General features: G+C 42.7%; 1 protein-coding gene across 1 annotated transcript; it reads left to right on the plus strand.

Moving 5' to 3' along the window:
• The first annotated feature begins 7260 nt into the window (after positions 1-7260).
• LOC147823812 (C-C motif chemokine 4-like) lies at positions 7261-9705 on the plus strand. The gene is made up of 3 exons (XM_087191496.1): positions 7261-8083; positions 8616-8730; positions 9311-9705. Exons 1-3 carry the CDS (start codon positions 8002-8004, stop codon positions 9396-9398), a joined length of 285 nt encoding a protein of 94 aa, XP_087047622.1. The 5' UTR covers positions 7261-8001; the 3' UTR covers positions 9399-9705.
• Positions 9706-12955: the final 3250 nt, after the last annotated feature.

Here is a 12955-nt window from a genome sequence, read left to right on the forward strand (position 1 = left end):
TCATATAGGTTTCTTCACTGGAGTTTTTTTTTTCACTTACCTCATCATCAAAGTCATCAGCACAATCATCATCTTCTTCATCATCATCACCATCATCACCCTCTTCACCAGCAAGTTTTTGTGTGGAGACTTGCTACCACATCCCAGGAGAGATTGCTTTCCAGATATTCCTAAGACTCTTACATCCTCTTCCTCTGCCTCTTCTGATGCTGCATCTTCCTCTACAGCTACTAAGTGCTGTCCACTAATATGTTCAGGGCTTCACCCACAGTTCAACCTTAAAACTACAGGTGGTGAAATTACACAGCCCCAAGGGAAACCACTGGCTGCATAGACATTTTCAAAGTTATTGGCGTTACTTTAATTGGACTGCCTTGTATTCCATCGCCTCTGCCTTAACAATATTCAATTCATCCTTTGCACCAACCTCTAAACTGACTGCTCTAAATGAGAACCAGTGCTTATTATCATCATTCCTTACCTTAAAGTGATAACCTTGGCCAACCTTAAATTCACAAGCAATAGGATAGCTTTGGGGCCTCAGGAGGCTCATGTCCAGTCCATCAAATTTTTAGTGGGGTGGTGGCACACAGCTGGGAGAGGAGGCAGACAAAGACAAATGGGTAGTGCTCTGAGTTCTTTGTAATGGCCTTTATCCTCAGATGTCCCCAGACTAGTAGGCAAGAAGGGTATGTGATCAGGTAATTACAACACTTCACAGAAAATGCTAAATCTCCTGAAAGAAGATGAAGTGGAGGCTCAGAACACTCAGTATGAGGAGGGGAAATGACCTTCTGTGGGAAGGTTTTATTAAAGGGATGGAACTTTGGTTGGATCCTGTTGAAAACAGGAATTGAACACATGGATGGGATGGGAGGTAGAGGTCCAGCTGATGCAAAGTTGCAGGAGTGACATTGTGGGCTCAGAAGGAAAAGACAGTTGCTCAGTGAACCTGCAGGGCAGAATGGGGAATCTGGATGATGGAGCTACACTGGAGCCAAACCAGGAAGGGATAGGATTCTCCGCAAGGGAGTTAGAGCATTCATGTCAGATACCAGGGAATGAGGGAGGACATTAGACAGAAGCACAAAAAGATGACATTTTAGGAACTCTGTCCTTCCTAGTGTCTGTAGAGTTACAATTTTAAAAACACATAGGCTCTGTGTCCACCCTCCCTGGGATTGCCAATGCTGGTAGTCAGGGAGCTGAAGCAAAGAGAAGATCAAGGGCAGTCAGTGGGAGGTTTCACTGTGGCTGTGGCATCCGAGTGTCTTCCAGTATGTCGGCCAGTTCCAAAGAAGGAAGTCACTATTACTTATTTCACTGGAAACTACATTACAGATGATGATTCCTGCTCACATTCTCTGTCTCCAGCCCTTCACTGATGCCCACAAGTGCAATCTCTCACTCATTTCTTTTTTAAAAAATTGTATTGGGACTCTTGATATACATACTGGTCACATCCGTCATAGGGAATTGACACCTGTGCATGATATATCTTGATTCTTCTTTTTTTCCCACATTCCCCTGCAACTGTATTCCCCTCCTTATTTATAAATGGGTTGCTTCCATTCTTTCCTTTCTATTCTATTTTTGTTCCTTTTCTCTTCCTTGCCTGTCCCCTCTCCACTCCCTCTCTTGGGTCTTAGGAAACTACTTTCCTACCCCTGATTCAGTTTCTGTGAGTTGGCTTTTATGAGTTGGGGAGGGTGAAACAGGAAACGGAAACTGCTGAGTCAACCACTTTTCTGATAATGGACAGGATTTGCTTCCAGGATTACAACAATTACCACAGAGCAAAATAAATCACCTATGAAAAGTTTCCTTCAAAATGTAAATGGTGTCTTGTTGATTTTAAACCAAATACAGACTGTGTCTTGTTGGTTGATCCTAGTTAACCAAATTCTGGCATGTGATGATTATAAAATGAAGAATCTCCTGATCAAGTCTGTTTCTCATGATCTTGTTCATTTTAATAGAAGTGATTTATGGAATGCATGACTCTTACAGTTTATAGATTTGTAAAATTTTCCATATTAATCCCCAAACCAGGAAATCATCTTTTGCCTTGTACTTTCACTTGGATTGGAAAATAACATACTTGGATTCATAGTATATAATTAATATATATGTCATATAAGTAATGGGAGCCACAGGGAGGTTCAGTTAGAAGAGTGTGGAAATTTCCTAAATAACAAGTTGATGTTCCTAGGTCATTTGTTAAAGATTTAATCAGTGTTACACAGATGGAATTGGTCAGTTTTATATTTCACTGTCTACACTATTTACCAATATATGTTCAATAATAACTATATTGCCTGACACATAGTGAAGCTTAATAAATATCTGGTGAATGAGTAAATCACAGACTTGACTTAAAATAGCCGGGTTGTTATGGCTTTACTCTCACTGTGGAGTTGAAATACTAACGAGAAGGGAAGGATAGGAGAGGCCATGTGTCAAAATTTGATTTTAAGAGAGACACTGAAGACTGCTTAGGTGGTGGTGACAGAAAATAACCAGCAGTTAACTTAGTGGATTCTTCAGCCTGCTGGGGCTTGATTTGTGTCCTAGATTTCCAGTTCATTCCAGCCTCCTTGAGGCTCTACCTCAGCCCATCATGAGTCCAGGGGATCCTGGCTGAGCAATTCACCTTCTCCAACATCACTGCCTTAGACTGGGCCCTGCTGGATTGGTTCCTTCCAGTGTCTGGGTCTGTGGCTCCACTTCCCCAGATGTCAACATCAGCACCAGTGGCCCTGTATGTGGGTTCACCAATAACCACACCCTTGTTTCATCCAGCCTCAGTCTCCTTTTCTCAGGAGTGGCCCACATAGCTTGCAGCAGGTAAGGCCCCATGTTTCATGTGGGCAGAAACAACATCCCTGAGTCCCCTTCCAGCATCTTGGAGAGATGAGGTCTCATGGATGCATTTCCTTGTTCTGAAGCCAGCCCTTCTTTTCCTGCCTTGAGTTTTTATCATTTTCTCTGGCTGGTTTGTGTGTGTGTGTGTGCGTGTGTGTGTGCAGTAGACTAGGATACATGTCTTGGTACTGAGTTGATCCTTCCACCTGACTCCTGCTGTGTCCTCCGCCCAATAAAAAGCATCCCTTTCTATTAGGCATCCAAGCTAGAAGCCTGGAAGTCACCCTTGACCCCTCTCTGTCCTCTCCCATCTCCTACATCTGTTCAATAGCTAGCTTTCATCTCTTTTGGAGATTATCAGCATCTACCTCTCATTCACTGCTGCTGTCTGAGGTCAGCCCTTAGTTTTTCATCACAGCCACTGTCAGGGTGTCTGAGTAACTGGTGTTTCCTCCAGTCTTACCCCTTGCTTAACGCCCGCCCCCCCCCAACACACACAGCAGCCCTTGTGATTTTGCTACAGTATGAATGAGTTCCTGTCTCCCTCTGTTAATGTTGTTCCAATCCTCTGCAGTGTTTCCGGCAGGAACTGGAAGGTGACTTGACCCCTCCTGTGACCTGACCCTCCCTCCCCTACCTACCTCTTTGGCTTTGCAACTTGCCTCCTTCAGACTTCCTGGGAACCAAGACTCAGCCCTTCTGAACTTCCTACAGTTCCATAAATGTACAAATCTCTTTCCTGTTTTTAACACTGAAGTATCAACATGGCAAAGTTATTTACCCTTTGTGCAAACCACAGGGCACAGCTGAAACTGGCTAGGCATGAGCCTGTGCTGTGGCCGCTGAAGGTATTAATATTTTAAACAAATAATGAAAACCACTGTTTCATTCTCCAAATTTTCTGAGAGAAAGAGATAAGTCCATGGATTCTGCTATTCAAAATTATGTGAAATGAGAAACTGAAAAACATTTGTCATAATAACAAGACGTTGGCTGTTGAGCTTTTAACATAAATTTATAATAAAATATATTTTCCTTTCTACTTTCCTTACTCTATACAGGAAGACTTTCTTGGTCTTGTTTTTGAACCTATTTTGTGTCACCTGCATGTTCTTCCATGAGTCACTTACCTCTCTGTCTTTTAGTGTCTTCATTTATAAAAGGATGCAGTATTAATACCTATTTCAATGGGCCCCTGTGAGTATTAAATGCAGTAGTATCAATGTAAGCCTTAAGACATTACTGACTTATAAGGGCAGTATTAAGCATTAGCTACTATTATCATTGTCATTTAAATTTTTTAAATTTTTTGATTAAAAGTATTTAATGGACACATAAATATTGTACATATTTGTGCTTACCACATGATGTGGTTTGGTTTTGTTTTCTTTTGTTATGTTTGAGATAGGTCTTGCTATGTAGTTCAGACTGGCTTTGAACTCTCTGTATAGCCTAAACTAGCCTGGAATTGGCAGTGATACTCCTGGATCAGCCTCCCAAGTGATTGCATTATAGGCATGCACCACCACACCCAGCTACCAGGTGTGGTTTGCTACATATATACATAGTGTAGTGTTCAAATCAGGATAAATATATTCATCTTTTTATTTACCATTTCTTTGTGGTAAAAACATTCAAAATCCTTTCTCCTAGCTTTTCTGAAAGGCACAATATATGATCATTCTCTGTAGTCACCCAACATGCAGTATAACAAAAAGCATGTATTTTGTAATTTTACACTAGATCTTAGCCAAAGGGCTGACAAATGATTATATTTTGTAATTTTTAAACCTACAAGACTCTTAGTTTTTGACTGAATAATTCACCCCCAACACTCTCTGCCTAGCCAATCTCTTTCAAAACTGAACTGCACTTATAAAAGAGAAAAGTTTATGAGCTTCAGTGGATTGACCTACATAGCAGAATGGTTAAACACAAATTGGATATATCAATGCAATGAAATAGCCTGCATTCACTAATGCTACTTTGGAGGAATGTTTGAGTTGTTTGTACCATGGAACAATATTAAGTAACAAATTATGACATATTAATTCAAGAAAGAATACTAAGTCCTAATGGTAAAACATAAAAGAAGATGCAGAATGATAGTCATTTTTAGTTTTTATTTATGACTTCCTCGATTAATTTAATATACAGTGGCTAGCTATATTTTCTATAAGAGAAAAAACAATCTAATATGATTTTTAAAACATTCAAGCCTCACATTCTTTGAAAGCCTTTCTTGACTCTTCACTACCCTATCTAAAAGCGTGAACCCCCAACATCTCACCCAGTGCCTGTCACATAAGCTACCCTACAAGCTATGCACAGTTATTTTTCTTCTCTCCATGACCACTGCCAGTGGCCTACATGAAAATGGGCTATGAGCAAGATAAAAGCGCTACTCAAAAGAAGATGTTCATAAGGAATACTGCAAGATTTCCTGAACCCACCAAATACCAGTGAGATTTGAGCTCCTCTCAGAAATTTAGCATTCCCTAAAATCACTGCCTTCCATTCTTGATAGCCAAAGAGCAGCCTGTGGCATGTGACAAGGCCCATTTTCACTTTTAAAAGAATGAGGCTGGCTGGCTTGCTGGTTACAGAGGGGCAGTCCCTGATGATCTGCTTCAGCCAGCTCATGGTCCTGCAGTCTCCATTCATTTTAAAGAATTTTGTACTCATCTTTCCAGTTTATAATTCAATCTCTGCTCTATTTTTCCAAAGTGACTTGGATACCATAGTGGGAACCCAAAGGACTTGCCTCTTCTTGGCTTATGATCTTGGCATCATGACTGTATATTCCAGCTCCCTTTGGCTTTCCAGTCTCAACATTTGCCTCAAGTGATTCTCTGGCTGTAGACATCCCAGCTCTTAGAGGCTGGTGCTCTGGGCTCTGACACCAGTGGTCTCCCCAGCATTCCTGAAGCTCAGCACTGCCCTCAAAGAGGCCAGGTTGTCTACATTGATGCCTCTGTTTTCTCAGCTGTTCTGGGATCTCTTCTGAGTGCATTGTCATCAGAGATTCCTTCTATGTCTAGGAGACAGTCAATAATATTCAATGTCTCTTCTGTTAAGAATTAATAACTGACCTTGCCATGGTGGTACTCCCATGTAATGCCAGTACCCTGAAGACTGAGGTTGGAGGATCACAAGCTTGAACCTAGCTTGAGAAATTTACCGACTTAGTAACACTGACTCAAAATTTTAAAACAGCTAGGGGTGTAGCCCAAAGTGAAGGTCTGGGTTCATCCTCAGGAACATGAAGTCAATAGATATGTTTTGAGAGACGCAGTCCAGTTCTGATCTTCTAGAATTCTTCCTTGTTCTTCTCTGAGGAGCCTCTCAGAATGAGACTCACTTCACAGACTAATCACTCATTCATATCTGTCATTCCCCTGAGAGCCCAGGGCAGGGTCTTCACCATCCCTCAGGAGGTTGGACATCAGCACTCCTGGCTCTTTAGACAGAATCTTCTCCTTAGCACACAGTGGGTTTAGACTTAACTCAGAACTACTATTCAGTGGCTGAGGGATAACCTTCATCCTCACATTCCTCAACACTTTGCTTCTCCTTCTGGCATGCAACGTGTCTTCTTCCACCTTGTGCGATCGTTATTTCTGACACTCTCAATACATCTCTAGACTAAGATCTCCTAGAGGGAGGGCTTCATTTAGCTGTATCTGTCTTGACAAACAACAGATAGCTAGCAAGTTGGGCTGACTTGAAATGCCACAGGTAACAAAATCGGTGTGGACCTGGGGACATAAGACACATCCTCCTCTGCTTATAGCCAGGGCCTAGAGGCTGCAGATGAAACTGCACGAGAGACCATGGAAAGACCACACATGTGCTATCAGGGAGGGCAGAACTGTAAAGCTGGCAATGGGGGTCTCGGGGAAGATCAGAATATTTGAAGCAAATCCTATGGGAAGAAACGGATGAGGACAGAAAGAACAGAGGAAATGGGCAAGAGCAGTTTGTGAGTGTGAAGAGGTAGGGTGACCTTGTACTTTATCAACTGACCCTGAAATCCCCAGGATGCTGCTTTGACCCCTCCTACACCATAGCTTGAATGCATCTGAGGACTGGATCCCTCTTTTCCCTTTTCTACTTTCTTTCTCAGAGCATAGCAGGTTCAAATATGGGGCTTGGGGTCAGTGGGAGGAACAGTATTTGCACTAAAGCTGAGTGAGATTTGGTCCAATCATATGATGAATTTCCCTTGTTTGCCCTATTTCATATACTACTGTATCCCTGGCCTTGGTAAGCTTTCTTCCTAGATAGGCCTCCAGCAGCTATGAGATCAGCCAGGCATTGACAGGGACATGAGGCATTCCCTAAGGAGTGCTTGGGAAACACCCAAGTTCTGTGTGTAACATAGATAAATTCATTTCTAGGTAGTTAGTCCTATGTCTATACTAGAAAAATATTCTTTGTCTGAGTTTTCCACACTTGATTCTAACTCATTTCTTTCTCTTGCTTTCTGATCGGCTCAAGAAACTATACTGAAATCTTTACCTCTTTTCCATTCCCACCCTGTTCTAGAAGAAGCTGCCCGATATCTCTTCTGAATGAAGTCCTGATTAGATGGGTCTTTGTGTGCAGAAGAGCTGGTTCCTGTCTAGGCTCACACTCTGTGTTTGCTATGGACACTACAGCTAACCTGGAAAGACTGACGCGAAGCCTCCAGGTTGTGGCAGTGCCAACCACCAAGAGCAGTTTGGTTCTCTTCCACCAGCCCTTTCTAAAAGCAGGTGTGAACCTTTCACACTTCCTCTCAGATCCGCAGTCCCCAGTCACTGTCATTGGTATACCACTTCCCTCTTAGGCACAGCCCACTTCTCCCCTCCATCTCCCTCCTCTTTCTTCCGTGATGACAGCATCCTGAGGAAGAGAAGTTGTAAGGAAGACTTCACTTTCAGCTAGCTGAAGTTTCCCTATTAGTTCTGTGACATCATCCCTACCCTGGAAATTCCACTCATCCTCCTGTGCCCCCACTTCTGGCCCAGGCTTCAGAGTCCCTATAAAGAGGGAGTCCCAACTCAGATCAGCACAGGACACAGGTTCTGAAGCTTCTGAGCTCTGCAGGTTCAGCTCCACCAAGCCTCTGAATTCTGCAATCTTGTCTCCACCATGACCATGAAATCCTGCATGATGGTCCTCACTCTCCTAGTGATTGGAGCTGCCTTCTGCTCTCCAGTGCTCTCTGCACCAAGTAAGTCCACCTTTTCACTGTCCTTTCTAGCGTTAAGAAGTACACAGAGTCTACGTGTTTAGTTGGGGCTGGTCCAACAGCAGGATGTAGGGAGGAGACAAATGGGAGCTGGGAAGATTTCCAAGCAGTTTGCTGTTAAATGAAGAGTCTAGTAGACTTCCAATAATATTCAAACTTCCATTATCTTAGGATAAACATGTGATAGAGGAAAAGGATGAGTCAGAAGTCAGACTGTCGAATTGGCTCTGTCTCTGATTATTGGTCTAAGCTTGTCCCCCTCTATGCTTTAGTTTCCCATCTGTGACATGAAGACAATGAGGCATGTTCTGAGACTCAATGCAGTTCCAGTGTTGTAGAATTCTTTCTTGTCTTCTCTGGGGGTCCTCTCTTGAGATAGGTGGGCATGGATCACAAGGGACCACATTTGGGGTTATTGTAGTGCCATAGAGATGGTCAAAGAAGATTCATCTCTAGCAGCCAAATGAACAGCTCCCATACCGAGTTTTGATCTCACTTGGACTTTTCCTTCCAGTGGGCTCAGACCCTCCCACAGCCTGCTGCTTCTCTTACACCCAGAGGAAGCTTCCTCGAAACGTTGTGACTGATTACTATGAGACCAGCAGCCTCTGCTCCCAGCCAGCCGTGGTGTGAGTATCAACCCCTGGGCTGCTCTAGTAGGCAAGGGTGAAGGCAGCATTGAAAAGAGGCCAGTTGGGGGCAGGGCATGATCAAGAAAAGGAGAAGTGGCTCTCAGAGCTGAATCCCTGCCAAAAGCAGTAAGGGAAAGAACAGGTCATGAGATCAGTATTTGAGTCCTGAAAGTAGCTGAGTTGGTGGCAAAGTAGAAGGGGGTTCCTGGAGAGGATGCTAGCCAGAGGCCAGAAAAGAAGGAAGAGTTAAGAAAAAGAACATGAAATATGGAAAGATTTGTCAAGCCATGCTACAAAATGTGAAATAATCACTGTTAGCAGTTTTAGAGAATGGGGAGATAAATTCACGTTGCCTGCAAAACCCAGTGGTTCCTAATCTGGCAAAACTCCGGGGCTATAGCTAAACCCATGGGTGGAAGTTAAAGTAGTCTGGCTTCAGTTCTACCCAGGAAGGATCCCATGCACTAGAGCTGTCCAAGATGAACTATGGTCAAGCAAAGGGAGATAGGCAAAGAATGATAGCAGATGATTTCAAAGGTTCCATCAGATTCTACTTTGTCTATTTCTTGTTCTACAGATTCCAAACCAGAAAGGGCAAGCAAGTCTGTGCCAATCCCAGTGAGCCCTGGGTTCAGGAGTACGTGGAATACTTAGAACTGAACTGAATTCCTCAAGCTCAGAGGCATGATGTCTTCAGGGAAGGTCACCTGGGCCCAGACACTTCACGCTGAGATGCGCCGTATTCTCCAAGCTGACAATGCCTCTCAGTAGTTTCTGTCCCTTCTCATAATTTATTCTTCAGTGTGTGCTCTGTTATTGGATTCAGTATTATTTTTATTATTTATGTTTGACCAAAGGACACGTCTCCCATGGAGATGGTCCATCATCATTCTCTTTGTGCTATTATGCATACATGGAAGGTGCAGTTGATTCCATGAATTTTCATAATAAAACTTTTTTTAAAAATGTAAACAGATTCTCTGTGATTTTGATTGGATTTAAAGTGAAGTAAAGGCAATTCTATTAGTAGGGACAAATTTCAGTTTCCAAAAACAGTAACAATGAATAAGTACTGAGTCCTTAACTTGTGCTCTGAGGAAAATATTCGTAATACATAATTCACTTAATACTTTCAACAAGGATTTTAACACCTTTATGAAATAGGTGCTGTTGCCCTTGATGAACAGGCAAAGAAACAGAGGCAGAGAGGCAAAATGACTTGCTGAGATCTGCTCGGAGAGCACCATGAGAGGATGACATAAAGATTAGCTGAGGTCCTGAGGCTTATCAGTCAAACATCTCATGGGAAAATTATCAGTGGTGGCAATAGCACATTATAAGGGGAAGAGGAAGTAGCTCGGTGTCAGAAAAGTGACTTTATCATAATATCAGTAACTTTAGGAAAATCTTCTTGCCTTACTTACATGACTTCAGGTTTCCTACCTGTGAAAGGGGGATAATATTACTCACTTGGAAGGGCTGCTACGAGTTGATGTATAGAGAACACGGGAGTAGAGTCCCTGAAGATTCTTTCCTTCCCTCTCTGAGTCTCAATATCTATCCTCTCAGGGTCATTGTGAAGGTCAGATTAGGTTATGGCTCAGCACTCTGAAGCTCAAAGCAGATGTGAGGTGGCATCATATGCGCAGAAACACAGGCATGTGGTTTGATCCAGAAGTGTTCCAGAACTAACCTAAAGCCATGGCTACTTAGCAATTCTCAATCCGAATGTAATATTATGTGGATCAGAAAGAAATAAGCTCTGAGTGTAATTACTTGTATAATAAGGCTTCAACTCTAGAAAATAGAATCACAGTCTGATACAGCCAGAAGGAACCCCTAGATTCTCCAGTCCAATCGTCTCATTTTATGGAAACCGAAGTCCAAATGCTGGGAAGAAATGTGCCAAATGCCATTCATCAACTGTGTGGCAGAGCAGAACTCAAGCTGTAACCAACCCTCAGTTTACTACCCTTTACTGTCCACCTCCCTAGTGACACCTTTCTGGAGTCCTGTCCCTGACCACACTTTTGTGGTCCCCAGAGGGTTCCTTGAGTAAAATGGGTAAGAAGGACACTACCATGAAAATTAGTAGAGTATTCTTAGTTCTACGCAAAAACAGAACTGGGGTCTGCTACTTCTTCGGGCCAACAGATGCCAATCCCCTCCTTCTCCTTCCTTCAGCCACTTCATCCCTCCAAAGCCCCCTGGAATTCTTCAGATTCCTCAGCCACAAAGAGCAGGAGGTTAGGGAATCAGCTGATTCAAAACAAGTGTGAGGAGAACCTAGCAGCCAAGAACCTGCTTGGTCTTAGCTTCGGATGTATTTGTCTACATCTGAGCTGCTAATATGCTAGCTACTAGACAGAGTGTGTGTTTAGATTTAATTAAAATTTGAAATTTCCCTTCTGAGTCATACTAGTTACATACACATGCTTGATAGTTACAGGCAGTAGTGGCTACCATGTTGGATAGTGCAAAGGTAGAGCTATCATCAGAGAGAGTTCCATTGGATGGTGTCATTGTAGAATATTATCAAAGCCTAAAGAAAGCAAAGAGAGTGGGTGTCGGAGTCACAGAAAAGGTTCAATCATCGATCTGAAGAAAGATATACAACTATATTATGCGGATAGGGTGGGAGAGAGAATGGATGATCCCCAGGCCTAGGAGAACATATAGATCATTGTAGTAGGCTGAACAATATCCCCCATGATATTTATATCCTGTTCCTCAGAACAAGTAACCATTACCTTCTGTAACAAAAGGCACTTTGTAGATAGGACTGAATTAAGTATCTTGAGTCAAACAGATTAGCTGGTCAGGCCTTAAATGTCGACATGTGTCTTTACAAGGGAAGCAGAGGGAAATCTGGTGATAGAACAGAAGGTAGCAACATGACAACTGAGGCAAAATGCTATTTGGCTGGCTTTGAAGATGATGGAAGAGGTCTTGTGGTACAAGAATGCAGCTCTGGAAGCTAGAAAAGGCAAGGAAATGGTTTCTTCCTGGAGCCTCCAGAAGGAGTGTTGCCAATTGAAACTGATTTCAGGCTTCTGACTTCAGATCCCCAGAAGTTTCAGAGACCAAATGTGTGTTGTTTTTAGACATCAAATGCCTTAGTCACTTTCTCATTGCTCAGACAAAATGCCTAACACCCACAACTTAAAGAAAGAGAGGCTTAGTTTGGCTCATGGTTTCAGTCCGTGGTCAGCTGGCTCTAAGGCAGAAATGGCATGATGGAAAGGTCTTGGAGAGAAGAGCCATTCAACCCATGGCAGCCAGGAAGCAGAGAGAGAGGAAAGCTAGGGACAAGAATGCAACCTTCCAGGTCACCTCCCCAGTGAGGCAACTCCTAACAGCACACTCGACTACTGCTGCACTCATGAATGGATGAATCACCCTTGAGTATAGTGCCCCTGTTGTGTAGCCATGGGGTTGTACGCACTGCTCCTTGTCTGGAACACTCAGCTACCAGGATCATAAACTATCAGCACCAGTAAGGAATTAAAGAGGTGGAGTCTAAAATAAAGGAAAACGATTTATTTGGAAAAGGGTGGAAAAAGAGAAGATAGCTACTCTGGAAGAGTAGGGAGCATCAGAAAAGCAAATACTTTCCAGTTCATGTCCCTGGCTCCTTTTATTTAGGACTAGTGATTATTCCTATCCCCTATGTGGGCACCTGAAAGATGTCACCACTTGATTGGCTCTCTGGCTTTTTTTTTCCCTTAAATTCTTTTATTGGTACATTTTAGGTATACAACACGTTTACATTTATCATTGGGTGCTTGTGCCTGTACATGATGTAGTTTGGTTCTTATTTTTTCCCCATTCCCTGTGCCCCCTTCCCTATTTACATAGACTTCATTTCCATTGTTTTTCTTTTCTCATAATTTTTCCTTTCCCTTCTTTCCTTTCCCCTTCCCCTCCCACCACCTCTACCCTTTTGGACATTTTCTTCCTATTTCGAATTATCAATTATTCATTTTAATCATTTTAATCCTTCTCTGGCTGTCTTTGACCCTAACCTGGGCATATCTGTCTACATTCTTTTTGAACATTTGACTCCCTCCTGTCCCTTTGTGATGGATAAGTGTGTTTGGGGAGGTAGGGGGAGTCTTATAGAAAGGTACCTTTGAGTTAATGATTAAGTACAGGCATATGTGTGTATGTGGTATAATAATATAGTGATGCTAAAGTGAGAATATTCATACATGTGTACAGG

The sequence above is a fragment of the Heterocephalus glaber genome, unplaced genomic scaffold, assembly GCF_053883595.1.
Source record: "Heterocephalus glaber isolate CG9 unplaced genomic scaffold, H.glaber_assembly_v1.0 deba00001564, whole genome shotgun sequence".
Lineage (NCBI taxonomy): Eukaryota > Metazoa > Chordata > Mammalia > Rodentia > Bathyergidae > Heterocephalus > Heterocephalus glaber.

What these genes read in the sequence shown, in the direction of transcription:
- LOC147823812 (XM_087191496.1), top strand. Translation starts at nt 8,002, where the DNA reads ATGACCATGAAATCCTGCATGATGGTCCTCACTCTCCTAGTGATTGGA. An exon ending in TCCAGTGCTCTCTGCACCAA is followed by an intron (nt 8,084 to 8,615) that starts GTAAGTCCACCT and finishes TTTTCCTTCCAG; the next exon opens with TGGGCTCAGACCCTCCCACA. An exon ending in TGCTCCCAGCCAGCCGTGGT is followed by an intron (nt 8,731 to 9,310) that starts GTGAGTATCAAC and finishes CTTGTTCTACAG; the next exon opens with ATTCCAAACCAGAAAGGGCA.